The 20,750-nt window shown below is 38.7% G+C and overlaps 2 protein-coding genes across 3 annotated transcripts in view; one reads left to right on the top strand and one right to left on the bottom strand.

The window, feature by feature from the left end:
• Window positions 1–1,048: 1,048 nt before the first annotated feature.
• Window positions 1,049–19,286, top strand: LOC105086804 (zinc finger protein 271). Of its 2 annotated transcripts, XR_004132326.2 has the most exons (3): window positions 1,049–1,127; window positions 1,758–1,992; window positions 18,261–19,286. XR_004132326.2 is itself a non-coding variant. In XM_010977391.3 (2 exons), exons 1-2 carry the CDS (start codon window positions 1,893–1,895, stop codon window positions 11,198–11,200), a joined length of 2,055 nt encoding a protein of 684 aa, XP_010975693.1. In that variant the 5' UTR covers window positions 1,859–1,892; the 3' UTR covers window positions 11,201–15,467. The 2 variants fall into 2 exon arrangements, 1 of the variants encoding a protein (XP_010975693.1); XM_010977391.3 differs by lacking the exons at window positions 1,049–1,127; window positions 18,261–19,286 and adding an exon at window positions 9,246–15,467 and having other exon boundaries at window positions 1,859–1,992.
• Window positions 1,753–20,750, bottom strand: part of ZNF24 (zinc finger protein 24) — a 31,103-nt gene continuing 12,105 nt past the window's right edge. The window contains exon 4 of the mRNA XM_031438960.2: window positions 1,753–1,862. Within this exon, the coding sequence (XP_031294820.1) occupies window positions 1,852–1,862 (11 nt within the window). The 3' untranslated portion in view covers window positions 1,753–1,851. The remainder of the gene's footprint in view (window positions 1,863–20,750) is intronic.

The following is a 20,750-nucleotide window of genomic DNA, read 5'->3' as shown; positions in this document are numbered from 1 at the left end:
CAAATGTGCTTAGTAACTGCTTTGCAAGCAGGCGCCTATGCGTCCGCACTTCTGTCTCCTTGCCATAAAAAGCAGAGACAATGCCTTGCTTGCATAGTTGAGGTTTTAGATAGCACTCTGCTCATTGCAAAGCAAGACCCAGGCCCTCAGCTATAAACACTGGGCTTGCCTGCTGTTAGATAGTCTGTTATTCTCAAAACAAGGAACTGGCTGGTCTGGTGGTCTGCTTTAACATATCTCTAAGAATGTATCTTGTTCCCCTCTGCCCATGAATTCCCTAAAGATAAACGAAACCTGTGTACTCATTGTGACTTCTGCAATCTCGATCTTTCCCTAAATTCCTGCATTTCACCATACAACTGTTAATGATTTTTCCTTTGATTATACACAATAAATGTGGGAGCATTTGAGAGGCTCGTGAAGTTGGCTCCCAACTGCCTCTCGCTCTCTTGACTTTTTCCACAGAGTATTGAGTAATTCATTCCATCTCGGTGGGACTTCTGCTGGTCCGAACACACACAGCAATTCATGGATTAATTGCTGAGCATTATTTATTTTCAGGGTAGTGGTTCTCAAAGTGTGGTCCCAGGACCAGGATCACCTGAGAACCTGGGCTCCCACATCAGACCTACTGAGTCAGAAACTACAGTGAGGCCCAGCAATCAGTATTTGAACAGAGGCATGCCACTGCTCTGGGGGCAGAAATCAGAGGACAGGAAGAAAGTTAAAATGGAAGCGCACCAGCAAATCTGACTGATTTGGGGGGGCAGGAAGGACGGGGAACAGATGAGAGAGAGAGAACTAAAGAACTCACTATGCAATCAGAAAACCTACCCTGCCCCAGAGAGCTTTCCCGAAAGATGTTTTCCAACATTCATGTCAAGAACCGGCAGACAGGGCCAGCCAGGTCCCTCGCTACAGCTAGGCTGGGGCCAGCTCCGCGAATGCTCAGGGGTTAAATCTCGGCATCTCCCCGCCCCCACCTCACCCTGCCGCCTCCCCGCGCGTGCGCACGTGCGAGGTCGCGTGCCATAGAGCTGCACAAGCCTCCCGGAGTCCTAGAGCGGACCTGGCGATGGCGGGCTTGCCGCGAGAGAGGCTTGACGGCGACCTGAGAACACATCGAGGTAGGGAAGGCGGAGGTACTCGCATGGTTTCCACTCCGGAGCGGCTTCGCAGCGCCGCCAGAGAACCGTGTGCGGTTTCTTGAGTCCTTAGGCAGTCCAGGCCCCCAGGTGCGGCTCCTGGGCACTGCGAGCTCCTCGGTTCTTGGCCTAGTGTGCTTTCGGACCCGGTCTGCCCTTGCCCGGCCTGGGGTTCGTCTGAATGAGCACCGGAAACTGGGGGCGGGGAGATCCAGAAGCTGGGATGCGTCCACCCGAACCAGCGGACGGTGCTGAGAAAGGGCAACCTGGACGTGTGAGTGTGCGAAGACCAGAAGCAAGGAAAGAGATCGTTGATGATGGATCAGGAGTGTCATTTGGTGTAGGAAAGACAGCGAGTAACTTAGCTCACCGACAGGACAAAATTCTACAATCTCCTCCCTGTCGTGTCTTTCCAATGATACCTTGATTTTGGTAGCATCAACCTCCTGGTTGTCTTTGAAGGTCTTTAGGCTGGGTAACGGAGAGTGCATGTCCTAGAGGAGTGATGCCTGATTCCTGGATGATGCGAGAGGAAAGTTAATAAGTTTGAGAGAAAAGCACTTGAAAATTAAATTGAGATTTTGTTTTCTCCTTACCTTCTTTTATATCTAGAGGATGTGTCTGGGGGTCTAGTGTCAGAAATTACATCTCCAGTCTCCGCAATGATTCCTTTCCACGCCCAGTGGCACCCAGCTGCCTCCAGGTCTCAGACTCCTACTGTGTGGACAAGAAAAGCTTACTGAGGACATGGTAATTCTCCAGTTGCTCCCTGAGGTGTCAAGTGTCCGGTTGCAGTCCATGGAGGGCCAATTCAATGACGAATCTCAAGAACACCGCCCTCTGTCAGGTGAGAACCAGTGTATATCTTTCTTAATGGTCTATGGGCGGTGGGGGATGTTGCCTTGCTACGTTAGTGTGGTCAAATGCTACTGGTATTCCTCCCTGCCTGCGCTTCACTATTTTAGGCAGTATCATCGTTTTAGTGCTCCAAGCCCGTGGCTTTATTGTGCATTCTGACAATCAAATTCTCCTGGAGTTCCTTTCTCTCCTTAAGCCCCCAAAGTCATCCATTTTTTACACTAAAGTCACCTTATCACCAGTCTTGTCAGTGTTTGGTATTTCCCCTTTAAAATCTTTTCAAGTCATCTTTCTCATGTACTGTCGGGGCGCAATTAAACATTTTGGAATCTGACACCCTGTGTTCAAATACTGGCTTTGTCATTTACCAGCTTCAGTAAGTTAACTTACTTTTTTTTTAATGATTGTTTCCTCACTTTATAAGTGTATAATAACCTTGAAAGTTATTTTGAGGATTGTGTCTATTACTCCATAATAAAAGACCCCAAAACTTAGTGACCTTAAACATCAGACTTTTTTAAACCATGTTATGTTCTTATGGTTCTGTAGGTCACCAACTTGGGCTGGGTTCAGCTGGGCAGTTTTTTTCTGCGATCACTATGCTCAACTAGGGTCAGGGTCTAAGTTGGTATCAATCTTATTATATGTCCAGCTCTTGGTGCTGGCTGTGGTTTGGGTCCCATATCTCCATTAGGCTAGCCCAGACTTTTCTGGGGCAGCTAATTTCCAAAATCAGAGGGAGGGCAAGCCCTAGGATGTGTAACCACTTTCTAAACTGTGTTTGTGTTACATTTGTTAATATCTCATTGACCAAAGCAAGTCAGTTGACCAGTTCCAGAGTCACTGTGAGAGAGAACTACAAAAAGATATAGATACTGGGAGACAATGTATAGATACATTGGAGTCCATGACTACTCTAATAAACACCACAAGCACTAAGTGAAATCCCTTTATAAGGCTCTGAGCACAGACCTGGCTGGTAGTAAATTCTTTATGAATGGTAGTCACTGTTATTTTTAGTAAGATAATTTCGGTCTTGACTCTGTCCATATGTTCTGCAGGCTCTCATTTCTACATTGTATTTTACTGCTTTTTTATTTTGGTCCTCCCATTATTGCTGTTTTGCCTATGAAATTCACTTTTTTTTTTTTTTTAATTGAAGAGTACTCAGTTTACAGTGTGTCGATTTTTGGTTTCCAGCATAATGTTTCATGAAATTCACTTTCTGTTGTCCTTTTTTCTTACTCTAAATCTTCTGACTCCCTTTGGTTTTGGAGCATCTTTATTTTATTCTGTTTATTTCATTTCTCTCTCCTGTATTTGGAATTTGTCTTTCCGTAAGAGTCTATTCTGAGGCCTCTAGCTCTCTTCTTTCCTGAGAATCACTGCAGAATTAGAAGTCATCCTTTTGGTTGTACATAAATTGATATACATATTATATGTGTTTGTGTCAGAGTGTGTATAAAATAACATTTTTTCTATGTTACAGTAATATAATTGTACTAAAGTGAATTTATAAAATACAGAAAGGCACAAAACAAAATTTAAATAACCTACAACTCTGCTATCTAGAGCGCGTCACTGCTAACATTAATGTATCCTTCAAATCATTTAATTAACTATTCAAATACTTACTGTTGATAAATCTTTATTAGTTAATAAGATTATAGCCTGCTAATTATTACTATTAGTTATTGAGGGTTTCCTTTGTGCCAGGCACTTTTTTAAGTGCTAGGGATATAGCAGTGAACTGATCAGAGAAGCCTTTGCTCTCGGGGAGTTTACATTCCAGTAGGGGAAACAGGAAATAAATAAATATACAGTATAGTATTAGACAGTAATTATGTTATGGAGAAGATAAACCAGAATGTATCAATCAGAGCTGCCCAATAGGAGTTTGCTAAAAGAAACACAATTACTTCTGACTGCTGGCCCAGCACAAAGGGAGCCAAGATGTAGGGTGGCCAGCTCATCCCATTTTGTCTGAAATTTAGCACTGTAAGTCCCACATCCCAAGAACCCCCTCTGTTTGGGGCGGCCCAGGACATTTGTTACTCTACAATTCTCCTCCTGTTTTTGGCCACATCTAATTGCAAGCCAGAGGGCATGGAACCTCAGATGATGCAGTCCATAAACTGCTGTCAGTCTCCTGGGGCACAGAACTGGGCTAACGGTAGGTCTAGAAAGGCGAAAGTCTATCCCTTTTAACCTGTAGGAACCATTTTTGTCCTTTATCTAGGTTGTTTTGTTCCCAACAGCAGAAAAATGTTCTCTTAAGCTACCATTTCATGCAGATTGACATACAATTAAGTCATACTCCCACCTGAAACCTAAAACTTCACTGCCACCAGTGCTCTTCATACAAGGTAGTGAGGAAAAAATACCATATGATATCACGCATATGTGAAATCTTAAAAAAAAAAAAGACACAAATGAACTTACTGACAAAACAGAAACAGACTCACAAACATAGAAAACAAACCTATGGTTATAGGGGAGGGAAGGGATAATTTGGGAGTTCAAGATTTGCAAATACTAACTACTGTGTATAAAATAGATAAACAACAAGGTCCTACTGTATAGCATAAGGAACTATATTCAGTATCTTATAGTAACCTATAAAATAAATATGAAAACAAATGTATGTATATATATGGTCTATATATGACTGAAACATTACGCTGCACTTCAGAAATTGACACAACATTGTAAACTGACTATGCTTCAATTAAATAAAAAATAAGGTAGTGAGGAAAAAGGGAAAAGACATAATTAACATAAAATAGCTGCTATAGGTTTTGCTGTTCACAAAGCCTAAGTTGATAGTCGTAACAGTCTTCTTCCGTCACCCATTCCATATTGCCCTTACCCTCTGCCAGAGTCTCAGTGACACAGAGTTCTTTATCTAGTCAGGTCACATAAACCATCTTTACTGGATGATCTGAGTCCTTGGGGGTCTCTTTCAGGTTACTTCAGTGTTCTGTTGACAGGGCCTGTTAGGCATGAGAGAACTAAGAGGTAGCCCCACTGAATCCTCTGAGTTCCAGACATATTCTTCCTAGTTCCTACTATGTAGCAGCAACCAGTTTCCCATTGGTAATTGGTATCAGCCATTCTGGTCAGTAGGGTGACCCATTCTCTGCCTGTTTCAGCAGCTTGAGGAGCCGAAAATGTTGAAGCAGGAAGCAGTCTTAGCTTCAAATTTAACAAAATTGTAACTTTTTCCATGGTAGAAGTATTTCTTCTTTGAGAATCCCAGCCCCTAACCCACCAAACCCAAGATTATAAGGATAGAAGACAAAAATAATAGAGGTGAATTATGAGGTATATAGGTAACATTATTACTACTCTACCACCCTTGGCTCCCATACCCATGGTTTAGGGCCCTGAGGAAGACAACACTCGTTATAGTCCTCTGGTTTAAGGCATACATTGCATCCTGTACAACAGCACTCCAGACTTACAGAGTGTTTTTACCTAGCTGGTACTGTAAGCTGTCAGTAAGTCATTCCAGCATTATCACAGTCCACTTACTTCCGGGTGATGGGACATGTGGTAAGACCCGGGAATTACATGTGTGTGAGCTATATTTCCCTACCTGTAGAATGACTTCTTTGGAGATGATTTTGTATAAAATATCATGGTAGTAAATACAGCATTCTCTTAAGTCAATGCAAATTTGTATCTGGACTATGTATTTAGTCCTTTGAAAACAGATTGCTGTCCTCTCCATGACAGAAGTAATAAACCTGCTCCTCCCCACCCAATGGCTGGCTAGTTCCTCTCCAGGAAATGGTACCTTATTAGGGGCTCAGTGTGGGCTTTAGCGGTTGGCTTCTTGGGCTCTTAGCATATCAGCCTTGATAAGTGGAGGTCCGTGTTGTTGAGCCCATACATAGCCTCTGTCCCTGCTGCCGTGACCACTTTGTACATGAACCGATTGGGCAAACATTGGTAAAAAGGCTGATTGACATTCACAATATGGATCACCATGTCCATCTAATTGAGAGACTTCTCCACAGTGAGGCTTCTCCCTTTAGTGAGGATTCTCATGGGACACAAACGTATTTATTCTTTGCCCCATTCTAGGAGGTCCATCCTCATACTTTTCCTCCAGAATCCTTATTTCTCATCTTCCAATCTTGTTCTTTCTAGGTACCTAACTAATCAGATAATCTATTAGTGACTACTCATGAATCAATGTAAACATGTATCTTAGGCTCTTGTTGCCTTCCGTGGAAAGTAAATAACCAGGGGTAGGCCTGAAATTCTGCCCACTGGGAGGACCTGCCTTTACCAGTTTGTTTGAGGCCACCCCTGAGTAGGGGTGTAAGTGCAAGCTCTTCGCTTTCAGCTGGTGCCCACACACTGAGCAGGCCCATCTATAAACCAGTTCTGAAACAGCAAATTGTTATTATCCATTGAAGGAAAATGGAGAAATCATTCATGGTCTACGTCACACTGTGGTGGTGGAACGTGAATGGGCTACAGCTACACACGTGAATATGGATGAGTCTTCCGAACAAAAAAAGCAAGTCACAGAGTACATGTGGTATAATCCCATAAATGTATAAAGTTCAGAAACATGCTGTATTTGTCTGCTAGGGCTGCCATAAAGTATCACAGACTGAGTGGCTTAAACAACACAGATTTATTTTCTCATAGTTCTGTGCATTAATTTTGGTTATCCATGCCTTGCTTTCTTCTAGAAGTTTTAAGTTTTAGCTTTTATGTTTAGGTTTGTATTACATTTCTAGTTAATTTTTCTATGTAACATAAAATCAGAGTTAATTTTTGTTATTATGATATCCATTTCTAACACTTTTTATTGAAAAGAGACCATCCTTTTACCATTGAGTTATTTTGGCAACTTTGTTGAAGATGAGTTGTACATATATGTTTGGATGTATTTATGGACTCTGTTCTGTTCCATTAATGGTACGTCTGTCCTTATGCCAATACCTCACTGCCTTGATTACTGTAGCTTTATAGTTAAAGCTGGAAATCAGGTAATATAACTTTGCCAGTTTTGTTCTTCTTTTTCAGAATTGTTTAAACTTTTCTGTACCTTTCTGCATTAAGTTTAGAATAGTTTGTCAATGTCTATAAAAAGTCCTGATGAGATTTTGATTGGGGTTGCATTGAATCCATAGATCAATTTGGGGAGAATTCCATCATCTTAATGGTAAATCTTCCCATCCATAAATGATGGCATATATATCTGTTTATTAGGTCTTTAATTTCATTCAACGTTTTATGGTTTTCATTATACAGATATTGCACATTAAAAATTTTTGTTTTTAAGTATTTGATTTTTTTGGTGCAATTGAAAAAATGTTTTTAATTTTAGGTTCTAATTGTTCATTGATAGTATATAGAAATACAAGCAGGTTTTGTGTATCACTCTAATAAAATCATTTCCAAGTTCTAATAACTTTTTTGAGACACTTTAGGATTTTCTGTATATATGATCTATAAGTAAAGACAGTTTCAACTTTTTCTTTCTTACTTGTATGTCCCAGTTATTTTTCATGTCTTATTTCATTGGCTATGAATATTAATTAAAAGTTGTACAGTGCTGAATAATGTGCTAATAGAGAGCATCCTTGTTTTGCTCTTTTGTCTCTAGGAGAAAAACATTTAATGTTTAACCATTAAGTATGATGTTAGCTGTTGTTTTTTTCTTTGCTTCTTTACTGGAGTAGTTAACATATATAATGTAGTTGATGTTTGTATTTAAATGCACTATCTTATTTATTTTTATTTATCTCATTTTTAATTTCTTTTTGTTTTTCTTTTTTCTCCTTTTGTGCCTAATTTTACATTATCAAGTTTTTTATTTTTCCATTTGTTTCTCTATTAGGTCTTTGTTCTTACATCCTTTTATTATTATTTAATGGTTACTTCATAGCAGCCTTTCTCAAGTATGAGTCTGTGAGAGAATTAAGCCCCAATGCTCTAAGGCATCAATTTTAAGTAATGTACTAATCTCTTTTACATCTATTTTACGAGCTATGTACATCTTCAGGAGAATTGAGAAAATAGTGACTCAGGTTATTTTCTGTTTTAGTTTCTTGTGGAACCCTGGTTGAAAAAAGGCTGCCTTGGAAATTATAACATACACATTTGATTTATTACAGTTTATCTTACTTTACTATCTCTAGGATAATCCAAAAATCTTGTAATATTTAGTTTTATTTATTTCCCTCCTCTTGTGCTATTTTTGCCATGTATTTTAATTCTATATATATTGTAAACTCCACAAGACATATTGCTTACATCATTCTGTACATATACATTTAGATTTACCCCATACTTTACTTTTTCCACTACTCTTTGCCTCTGGCAAAGAGAATAAGCCTCCACTTGGAGGCTTGGGATTTTGGACTTTTGTCCTTGTAATTAATCTGTGTCATGTTTTCAGCTCTCTACACCATTTGCAGTCTGACAGTGGAGTGCCTTTTGTACTAAACACCACTTAACAATGGGTGATAGTCAAGAATTTCACTGGCGCTCCTGTGCTCCCTACCGTTACAGGCCTGGTATTGTTGAACACAGGAAGAGCCTACTCAAAAATCAACTCAAATGAGGCTTCTGATTCTATCTCCCTAACCTTTTTCTGGTCCGCACACTTTAGTAAGGAAGTTTGGTCATTGAATATGGCTATTTCCAAAAAGGGATCGTGTTTTCTTGGCCACTTCCTTCTAATCATTAGGACAAAAGAGGTGGAGGATTACATAGGCCTACTTTGAGAAGTCAGGATTCTTTCCTGACCATTCCTGGGCATGATGCGTCTTTCTTTCCCCTAATGGCAGCGTGTAACCAGCCTGGTTGGTAGACACTCACAGCGACACCCTGGCTGCCACTGCTTCCTTCTCCTCTCCCTCCCTTTCTCTTCCTTCTTCCCTCCCCCCCCCCCTTTCTCTTTCATACTGCTTACTTTACAGATGTCAATACATTGCTTATGTATTAGCTCTAATTTAGTCAGACTTTTCTAGTCGCTGTGATTAGGCTCAGTGTTACCAAATCTCCTGTGACATATACAGAATATATCTGGTAAACCACTTCAGTAGATGGTTATTGTGATCCATTATTTGCTGATTCTTCCCAGTTTCCCTTCCAGTGTTTTGGAGCACTCTTAGATTGTGACAGCATTTTATAGATAAATACTGATCTGTTTCATCGGAAACTTTCTTACAGTATGGAGAACACATTCCATTTGGATGTTGTTTATTGTTCTAGATGGTGAGACTGAGGCCAAGATTGGAGAGCTGGCTTCAGAGGAGGAAATTACAGGAAAAACTGAATCATTAACTGAAGAGTCTGGCAACCCCAGAGATGATGTTCTCCAAGATTCTGAATGCAGAGAATTCTGTGAATTTGGGGGTAAATTAAATGAAAATGATCAGAATCTCTTCAAAAGAAGACAACATAACTGTGATGAATGTGGGCAAAGCTTTGCTTGGAGTACAGGCCTTATTAGGCATCAAAGAACCCACTGGGAGAAACCTTATGAATGTGATAAATGTGGAAAGACCTTTAGTGTGAGCTCAGCCCTGGTTCTGCATCAGAGAATTCATACTGGGGAGAAACCCTATCCTTGTAATTGGTGTATTAAAAGTTTCAGTCGGAGCTCGGACCTCATTAAACATCAAAGAGTCCACACTGGTGAAAAACCTTACAAATGTGATGAATGTGGGAAAGCCTTCAGTCAGAGCTCTGATCTTATTATACATCAGAGAATCCATACAGGAGAAAAACCTTATCAGTGCAGTCATTGTAGTAAAAGTTTTAGCCAGCGCTCAGACCTGGTTAAACATCAGAGAATCCACACTGGAGAGAAGCCTTATACATGTAACCAGTGTAACAAACATTTTAGTCAGAGTTCTGATGTTATAAAACATCAAAGAATCCACACTGGTGAGAAACCATATAGATGTGATGTGTGTGGAAAAGCCTTCAGTCAGAGCTCAGATCTGATTCTGCATCAGAGAATCCACACTGGGGAGAAGCCGTATCCGTGTAATCAGTGTAGCAAAAGCTTCAGTCAGAACTCGGACCTGATTAAACATCGAAGGATCCACACTGGAGAGAAGCCATATAAATGTAATGAATGTGGGAAAGCTTTTAATCAGAGCTCAGTCCTTATTCTGCATCAGAGAATTCACACTGGAGAGAAACCCTATCCGTGTAATCAGTGTAGCAAAACCTTCAGTAGACTTTCAGATCTTATTAATCACCAACGAATTCACACTGGAGAGAAGCCTTACCCATGCAACCAGTGCAGTAAAATGTTTAGTCGAAGATCAGACCTTGTCAAACATCATAGAATCCACACAGGTGAGAAACCCTATGAATGTGATGCGTGTGGGAAAACCTTTAGTCAGAGCTCGAACCTTATCCTACATCAGAGGATCCACACTGGAGAGAAACCCTATCCATGTAGTGATTGTGCTAAAAGTTTTAGTCGTCGCTCAGACCTTGTTAAACATCAGAGAATACACACTGGAGAGAAACCATACGCATGTAATGAGTGCAGTAAAAGTTTCAGTCAAAGCTCAGACCTCACTAAGCATCAGAGAGTACACTCTGGGGAGAGGCCCTATCATTGCAATAGTTGTGAGAAAGCCTTCAGTCAGAGTTCTGACCTTATTCTTCATCAGAGAATTCACACTGGAGAAAAACCGTATCCATGCACTCAGTGCGGCAGAAGTTTCAGTCAGAACTCAGACCTCATCAAGCACCAGAGAATCCACACTGGGGAAAGACCATATAGATGTAACGAGTGTGGGAAGGCTTTCAGTCAGTGCTCAGCTCTTATCCTGCATCAGAGGATCCACACTGGGGAGAAGCCTTACCCATGCGATCAGTGTGGCAAAAGCTTTAGCCGGCGCTCTGATCTTATCAACCATCAAAGAGTCCACACTAGTGAAAAGCCGTATAAGTGTGATGCTTGTGGGAAAGCCTTCAGCGCGTGCACTGATCGCGTGGAACGCCAGGGAATCCACACTGGAGAGAAACCCCACAGGTGTGTTCAGTGCAGCAGAAGTTTTAGCCAACTTTCTGATCTTATTAATCATGAGAAAGTCCACCCTGGGGAAGACACTCTAAATGTGATGAATGTGGGAACACCGTTAGTGTATATACATCAACTTTATTCAGTACCAGAGACATTCTGCCAGAAAAAAATCTTATGAATGCTATTGATGATTATGAAGAAGGTTTTAGTCAGTTCTCAACTCTTGTGCTACATTAAAAACAGGGGGAGGGTAGAGCTCAGTGGCAGAGTGTGTGCTTAGCATGTAGGAGGTCCTGGGTTCAATCCCCAGTACCTCCACTAAAAATAAATTAATAAACCTAATTAACCCCCCTCCCCAATAAATAAAAAATAAGGAAAAAAAAACACACTGGAGAGAAAACATACTAATTCAGATTTTATAATGAAAGTTTAGCTCAAACATTACTAACTTAAAAAAAATTCTGAGGAGGAATCCTGTGACTTGTGGGAAAGCTTTCAATGTGAATTAAAGTTTTTCTGAATGTCAGCAACAATGGAAAGAAATTTCTATCTTCTGGAAAGAAATTTCTATCTTCTACAGTGTGAGGAAAAGCTCTAGTCTTTTATTCAAACTCAGTCCGTAAGAGGAAAGCTTTATAAGAAATGTATAACAGTATTAACGCAGAGCCTTATCAGGCATCGTAGAAATCACCGTGGTGGTGTGTGCAGTCAGAACTCGGAGGTATATTAATGTTCTAATCTCCAACATATAGTGACCCCAAATCACCTACTGCATATCAGAGAAGTTATTTTAGAGAATAAACTAAATTTATTAGAGTTAGTTTAGAGAAAAACTTAACCCTTTCCATATCTTAATTGGCATTCATTCTGATAACGGGTGTGCCACTTACCTCCTCGCAGCTGGAGAGCCCTACCTTATGCTAACACTGCTGGTTATCATTCCTGTGTGTGTGAACATGCTTTGCTTTCCTGGTATTAAACTTACTAACTACGTAACTCCAGTGCCCCATTTTCTCAAAGATCCTTTTTTTTTTTTTTTTTTTTTGCCTAGTTTTGGTTTTCCTAGTATGAGTTTTCAGGTTCCTGTGATGTTCATAGAAAATATGAACTTACTTTGCTGTTAATCATGCAGCCCATCCATAAACTTAAGTGGTTTGAAATTACTCCTTTAGTACTACCATTTAATCACAGCTTCTATATATGTGAAAAAAATTTTTAAAGAAAGTGTGAAGATTACTATTATGTTCATCTTGTCATCTATAGATGGAACAAAAACGTTAGCTAAACTAATACCCGTATGACTAATTTATATAGCATATTCTATCTAAAAATAAAAAGACTTATTGTTTTTTTAATAGTAACATTCATCAGGCTTTGTTTTGTCTGTTGATTTCTGACATACATATTGATAATAGGCTACATATATACAAAGTTCTCAACTGAAAATAGAAAAAAAAATTTTTTAAAGAAAAAATTGCCTTTCTGGCATTCATCATTTGTTAAAACCCTGCTACTTTCATTTACTTTGAAAAAATCCCCCATAGTTATCCAGTCAATATTTTACTTTAACACACATTAAATTATGTGCAAGGCATGTTTTTAAGGTTTTGTAGTATACACAAAGAATATACTGTCTCCAAAAAGCACGTATTGTATAGTGATAAAGAGTGATGTATACAGAAACACATGGCTTGATACAGTCATAAAGGTAGATAAGATGCTTATAAGTGCTCACAGGAGGTAGGGTTCAAATCGGATTGGAAAGAAAAGAAAAGCTTTGTGGAGCTCCTGAGATTTGAATTTTAAAGGATAGGAGTGGAGGCATAAGGACAGGGAGGAAATACTCAACAAAGGCGCAGAAGCAAGAAAATAGAAGAGATGATGTAGATGATTATGGGCCTTAGTCATTAATTCATTCAATAAATATTCATTGTACTGAGTGCTGCTGAGGGGAAAATGGTTCCTACCCTCATGTTCAAGTGTTTATGAAAAAATTGTAGAGATGGTGTTGATCGTTGCACAACAGTGTTAATGTACTTAATGTCACTGAACTCTACATTTAAATGGATGAAATGGTATATTTTGTTATGTATATTTTAGCTCAATAAAAAAATTTGAAGAAATATCTCAAATCAATATCCTAAGTCTCCATCTTAAGAAACTAGAAAAAAAAAAAAAAAAGAGCAAACTAAACCCAAAGCAAGTGGAAGGAAGGAAATAACGAATATCAGAGCAGAAACAAATGAAAAGAGTATAGAAAAATAATAGAGAAAATGAATGAAACCAAAATTTGGTTCCTGGAAAAGATCAATAAAATTGACAAACCTTTAGCTAGATAACTAAGGAAAAAAAGAAGACTTAAATTACTATAATCAGAAGTGAAAATGGGAATATTATGACTGCTCTTACAGAAACAAGAAGGATTCATAGGGAATAGTATGAACAATTGTATGCCAAAAAATTAGGTAAACCAGAACGGACAAATTCCTAGAAAGATATGACCAAAAATGATCCAGAAAATATTTAAAAATCTAGATAGATCTGTAGCAAAGAAACTTACTGAATTGGTAACCAAAACATTTCCCACAAAGAAAAATCAGGCCTAGATGGCTTCAGTGGTTAATTCTATGAAACTGTAGCTGTAAGAATTACCACCACTTCTTCAAAAAATCTTCCAAAAAATAAGAGGGAATACTTTCCAACTTATTCTGAGGCCAGTATTACCCTGATACTAAAACCAGACAGACATCTAAAGAAAACAGGCTCATATCCTTTGCGAATATAGAAGCAAAAATCCTCAACAAAATACCATCAAACTAAATCCAACAACATATAAAAAGGATCATATACTGTGATCGATTGAGATTATCACAGGAGTACAAGATTGGTTTAACATTTTTAAAAAATCAGTCACCATATTAATAAAATAAAGGGCAAAATCCACATAATCACCTCAACAGACTCATAAAAAAGGAGTCTGACAAAAACCTAACATCTTTTCATGATAAAACCAAAGCAAAAATATTCACATGTAAAAGAATGGAATTAGAACCCTATCTTACACCACTCATAAAATTAACTCAAAATGGATTAAAGACTTAAATGTAAGACCCAAAACCAGAAAACCCCTAAAAGAAAATATAGGAAAAAAGCTCCTTGGCATGGGTCTTGGCACTGATTATTTTGGATATGACAGCTAAAGCACAAGCAACAAAATGAAAAATAAATGAGACTGCATCAGACTAAAAAGCTTCTGCATAGCAAAAGAAACAAAGTGAAAAGACAGCCTACAGAATGGAAGAATATTTGCAAACTATGTATCTGATAAGGGGTTAATATCTAAAATATATAAAGAATTTATACAACTCAATAGCAAAACATAAGAAATACTCCAATTTAAACATGGGCAAAGGACCTGAAAAGACATTTTTCCAAAGATACACAGATGGCCCACAGGTACATGAAAAGATGCTCAGTATCACTAGTCATTAGGAAAATGCAAATCAGAACCATGAGATATCACCTCATGTCTGTTAAAATGGCTGTTACTAAAAAGACAAGACATAATAAATGCTGGTGAAGATGTGGAGAAAAGGGAAGGAATCCTTGTGCACTGTTGGTGAGAATGTAAATTGGCTCATCTGCTATGGAAAAGTATGAAGGATCCTCAAAAAATAAAAAAATAGAACTACTATATATCCAGCACTTCCACTTCTAGGAATATATCCTAAGGAAACAAAAACACCACTCAAAAAGATACCTGAACCTCTGTGTTTATAGCAGCTTTATTTATAATAGTCAAGCTATGGAAACAACCTGAGTATCCACTGACAGATGAATGGGTAAAAAAGTTGTGGTATATAAATACAGTAGAATATTATTCAGCCAAAAAGCAAGTAAATCCTGCCATTTGCGACAATACGGATGGACCTCGAGGGCGTTGTGCTAAGTAAAATAAGGCAGGAAGAGAAAGACAGATGCCGGTGACCTCGCTTATATGTGGAATCTAAAAAAACAAAACAAAACAAAACAAAAAAGCAAAAACAAAAACCAGATTCATAAAAAAAGAGATCAGATTTGTGGTTACCAGAGGTGGCATGTGGGGTAGGGGGAACTGGAGAAAGGTGGTCAAAAGGCACAAATTTCCAGTTACAAGATAAATAAGTATTAGAAATATAAAGTACAATGTGATGACTATGGTTACCACTACTATATGATATATATATGAAAATTGTTGGGAATAAATCCTAGGAGTTCTCATTACAAGGAAAAAATTTTTTTCTTTTTCATTTCTTGTTATTGTATCTATATGAGATGATGGATGTTAACTAAAGTGATACTCATTCCACGATATATGTAAGTCAAGCCTTTATGCTGTACACCTGGAACTCATACAGTGATCTATGTCAATTACTTCTCAATAAAACTGGGAAAAAAAAACTTAACTGAAAGTAGAAGGCAGTTTTCTTAACCTGATAAAAGACATCTATAAAAACCACAGGTAACATCATACTTGGTGGTGAAAGACTGAAAGCTTTCCTCCCAGAGATCAGGAACAAGACAAGGATATTCACTTCTGCTGCTTGTATTCAACATTGTACTGGAGGTCATAGCCAGGGCAATCAGGCAATAAAAAGTAAGGAAAGACATCCAGATTAGAAAGGAGGATGTAAAACTAAGTCTCCTTGTAGGACATGATCTTGTGTAGAGAGAATCCTGAGGGAAACACACACACACACACACACACACAACTAATAAATAAGTTTCAGCAAGGTTTCAGGATACCAGGTCAGTATATAAAAACCAATTGTATTTCTGTTCATGGCAGTGCATTATCTGAAAACGAAACTAAGAAAATTCTTATTATACCATCAAAAAAGAAGAAAATACTTGGGAATAAATTTAACAAAAGAAGTTTAAAATGCATATTGTAAAAACTACAAAACAGTTGAAAGAGGTTAACATAAATAAATGGAGAGACATCACATATTTATGGATTGGAAGATAATATTAAGATTTCAATTCTCCCCAAATTGATCTACAGTTTCAATGAAATTCCTATAAAAATCCCAGCAGACTTTTTTTTTTTTCAGAAATTGATGAGATAAACCTAAAATTCATATGAAAGTTTTTATGGAAGTGTAAGGGGACCAGACTAGCCAAAACAATTTTGGAAAAGAAATACAAAGTTGAGGACTCACACTTCCACTTTCAAAACTTACTAAAAAGCTACAGTAATTAACATGGGGTAATTGGCATAAGGATGGACATACAGATCAATGGAATAGAATTGAGAATCCAGAATTAAATTCATACATTTCTGGCCAATTGATTTCCAGCAAGGGTGGCAAGACAATTCAGTAGGTAAGGTATAGTCTTATCAACAAATCGTGCTGGGAGCAACTGGAAAGCCATACGGAAAAGAATGAAGTTGGGCCCCTACGTCACACTGTGTTCAAAAATTAACTTAAAATGGATCAAAGACCTGCATGTAAGGTATTCTTCCACAGACTGTTAAATAGAAAATGGAAATTAAGGTGGTGGAAAACAAACAGTTTCTTTAAAAAAGAGAGAATAGAAGGAAGGAAATAGTAGAGCATGAATTAATGAAATAGAAAGCAAACATTAAAAAAAGAAAAAAAGCCAAAAGTTCATTTTTTGAAAAGAATAAAATTCATAATCCCCCAGCACATCTCCCTAGGATGCCCATCAGGCCTTTGATCACTCCAGCTGTCAGGGAGCTGCAGCTAAGCCTCCAGGGCACGTTAAAAGGAATCTCTTTCCAACAGGTGGATCCAGTTCCCTGGCAGGCAGACTGAACCACCTATCTACAATATCATACAATGTATATTTATCACTTACACTATACTTCTCCAGACAACATGTTTGTTATTTGTTTATAAATGTGGTTCTGTGTAAATATTTTCATTAAATTTTATTTAGTCTGCTTACTCGATGTAGCTAATTACATGGCGGGGGGGAGTGGAATTCCTAGACTGTCATTTGGTCCAGGGGGTCCTATGCAAAATTCCAAAGGCACGAGAATGTTCTTTCTGTGTAAGCCATGCTGTAGGGGGAAAGTTTCCATCTAAATCAGGGATTTGCAAACTACTGCAGGAAGGCCAGCCAGCCACTGTTTTTGTAAATAGTTTTTTTTAAATTTTAATTTAATTTTTTTTTTTTTTGTAAATAGAGTTTTAATGGAACACAGCCTTGCCTGTTTGTGAGTTATCTAAGGCTGCTTTCTGCTACAAAGGCAGAGTTGCATAGTTGCAGCAGAAACTGGCCCACAAAGCTGAAAATACTATTTCGCCCTTTGTAGAAAATGTTTGCTGATCCCAATCTAAATGAGAAAGAGAAAAAGAAAATTCTCTTTAACTTTTTTTAGTTTGTTATTATAAATGTGCTGCTAGCTTATTGTGAAAAAAAATTGGTAATATATAAAAGAATAGTCATCTATCTCCATAAGCCTACTTAGCAAAGTTAGTATTTTGACGTGTGCCATTCTACATATGTATTTATGTACTTTTTTCCAAAAATGATATTGATAATGGTAATTGAAAATTGTCCCCATTGGTACATCGTAAACATTTTACATGTCCGTAAACATATCCCTACATCATCATTTTAAATATGACTGTGGGGGGTATTTATAATTGCTTTCTCAATATTCCTTCTTCCACCTCCCTGCCACAAACATTCTCAATAACAGCACCTTACCCTGATTTTCCTTTAGTAATTCACTCTCCCTTTCTGGGTCATTAAGTTTCTTTTAACTTTGAATTTTGAGATAATTTCAAACTTACAGAGAAATTGCAAGAATAATGCAAAGAATTCCTGTACACACTTCACCCAGATTCCCCAAGTATTATTTTATCACATTTGCTTTATAATTCTCTACCTGCTCTACCCAGATACATATCTCTGTCCCTAAATCTAAATCTGTGTCTGTATCTGTGTTAATTTGTCTGCTGAACTGTGAGAGCAAGTTGCAGACACAGTGCCGTGGCATAGTCTGACTCACGATCTGGCTGCTGTGCGGAGAACCGAGTGAAGCAGGGCAAGGGGAAGCAGGGGAGGCTATGACCTGAGCAACTGGAAGGAGAAAACTGCCGCTTTTGAAGATGAAGACTACAGGGACATATTTGGGGAGAAATTGAAAGTTTGGTTGGGGCATGTTAGGTCTAGGCTGCCTATTAGTCACTGTACCTAGTTTATATGCCTTCTCCTAATTGCAGGGCCAGGGTTTCTGTTCCACGATACTGATGACCCTCTAAGAAGATGGCCTGCACCATCCACCCTTGAGGTTGCAGGCCCACCAGGCTGCAGGTAGAGGGCGCAACTGACTGCCCCTGGATCTCTGGCCTGCCACTCCCAGCCCCCTGCCCTGGTGCTGTTGTGTTGTCTTGGAGACTGACTTCCTAGTGGTTGCTGCTGGAGAGGCTGAATGGTGTCACCTGGAATTATCGAGTTGATGCTCTGTGGTGGACACTGACCAGAGGGAGAGGGGAGTCTGCAGAAAATTCTCCCTCCTCCCTGTGCTCTTAAGATAGTGAGACTAAGCAAACAGCAGTGCCTTAGCTGCAGACAGCTCAGTTACACCTATTTGTATTTGTTCTCTCTCCTTCCCTGCTTCCCCTCCCATTTACCTTCAGTCATCCTGTTCTGGGACTGCATCACCCCAATAAAGTATTAACAATGAGGTTAAACTAAGACTTTGTTTTCTTAGGAACCCAGATTAAGCAGGCTTCAAAGTGGAAATGTCTGGTAGGCAAATAGATATATGAACATGTAGTTCAGAGAAGACGTCTAGGCTGGAAATATAGATATAGAGTCCTAGGTAGTAGAGACATAAGACCAGATGAGATCACCTGGGAAGTGAATATATAGAAAAGAGAAGAGATCTGAACACTGAGCCCTCAGGCACTCCAATATATTGAAGTCTAGAGAGATGAAGGGAAAACCAGCATCAAGACTGAGAAGAAATGTCCCAGGAGGTAGAGAAAAACCAAGCATGTTTTTCTTGAAGCCAAATGAAAATACATCAATTATCCAATCATGCAAGATACTTCAGCTTGATGGCTCAAGCAGTGTAAGTCTAATAAATGACTGTTGGAATCAGCAATACTCATTTTGCAAACTTGACAAGCACTCTGTATGTGGAGAATTTGTATAATACACAGTAATGTCATACCTCTCATTCCTGATATAATTTGTGTCCTCTTTTTTTTTTTTTTCATGATAGGTCTGGCTAGAAATTTATCAGTTTTATCAATCTTTTTAAAAAGTTAGCTTTTGGTTTAGAGTATAGAAATTGATTTTTCTCTTGTTTTTCTGTTTTCTATTTTGTTGATTTCCTAGCTAATCTTTTTCTTTTCTTTTGGGCTTAATTTTTTCTTATTCTGGTTTCTTAAGGTGAAATTTGAAGTAATTAAATTAGAACCTTTTTCTCTTAACATGTGTTTTATTGCTATAACTACCTATAAGTGCTGCGCCCCAGAGATTGTTTTTTCAGCCCTTTCTCTGTCCCTCCACTCTCCCCTCACTTTCGGGGACTCTAGTTACATTTACACGTACTAGGTTGCCTGAAGCTGTACCACAGCTCTCTGCAGTTTTTCTTAGTGTTTTCTTTTCCTGTTTTTCATTTTGTATGATGGTTTCTTTTGCTATGTATTACCTACCATAATTTTTTTCTTCTTTTCTTCGATTATGTTTAAGCCACAATTCCATCCATGCATTTAAAAAAATCTCATTGTAGTTTTCACCTCTAGAAGTTTGATTTGGCTGATTTCTGTAGCTTTCAAGTCTCCACTGAGCATATCCAGTACTTCCAGTAGCTTCCTGATTATATGGAATACAGTTTGACAATTGTCTTAACATGCTTGTCTAATTCTTTGTCATTTCTGGGTCAATTTAATTGAGTGCTTTTTCTTATTATGGGTCATATTTTCCTGTTTCTTTGCATGACTTATAAGTCATCCAATTTTTGATTGGATACCAGACCTTGTGTATTATATCTTGTTGGATGATGGATATTTTTAATATATATATTCTTGCGATTTCTTCTGGGATGTGTTTAAATTATTGGGACAGTTTTATCTTCTCAGCTCTTGCTGTTGAGTGTCTTTTAGGCAGTGTCTAGTCTACAGTTCCTTTTTTTTCTCCTATGGAGGCAAGACCCTTCCTTCTATTCAAACCCAGAATTTCTCAACCTCTCAGCACTATTGATATTTAAGGTTGGATAATTCATTGTAGGATGTTTATCAGCATCTCTGGCCTCTACCCACTAGGTGCCAGTAGAGCCCATCTCCTCTGGTTGTAACAACTAAAAATGTCTCCAGATATTACCAGATGTCTGCCGTGTGTGTTTGTGTGGCAGGGCGGGGTGGGGCTGGGGGTGGGGCTGGGGGAGGGGCTGGGGACTGCCCTTGAGAATCACTGCTCTAACTGATGTCCTGTGACTTATGAGGCTTTCTACTCTGGCTGATGGTGCTATTCCTGACCTTTTGTGAGTTCCAGTGATTTTCCCCCTAATACCCTTTGGATGGTTCTTTTGCCCACCCCAAGCAGTTTCTTTATACATGTACTCATCATTACTCAACTGAATACTTGTGAGGGACTCTCTGCAGATCTCCAGTGTTGAGCTCTCGCCTCTTTGGTACATTGCCCTGCAAGTGCTAGCCACTTGGCCTCCCAGGGCCCCTTGCTCCATCTTCTCCACTAGGGAG

The sequence above is a fragment of the Camelus dromedarius genome, chromosome 32 (genome assembly GCF_036321535.1).
Source record: "Camelus dromedarius isolate mCamDro1 chromosome 32, mCamDro1.pat, whole genome shotgun sequence".
In the NCBI taxonomy this organism is placed as follows: Eukaryota; Metazoa; Chordata; class Mammalia; order Artiodactyla; family Camelidae; genus Camelus; species Camelus dromedarius.
This window is presented reverse-complemented; position numbering and strand designations above follow the sequence as displayed.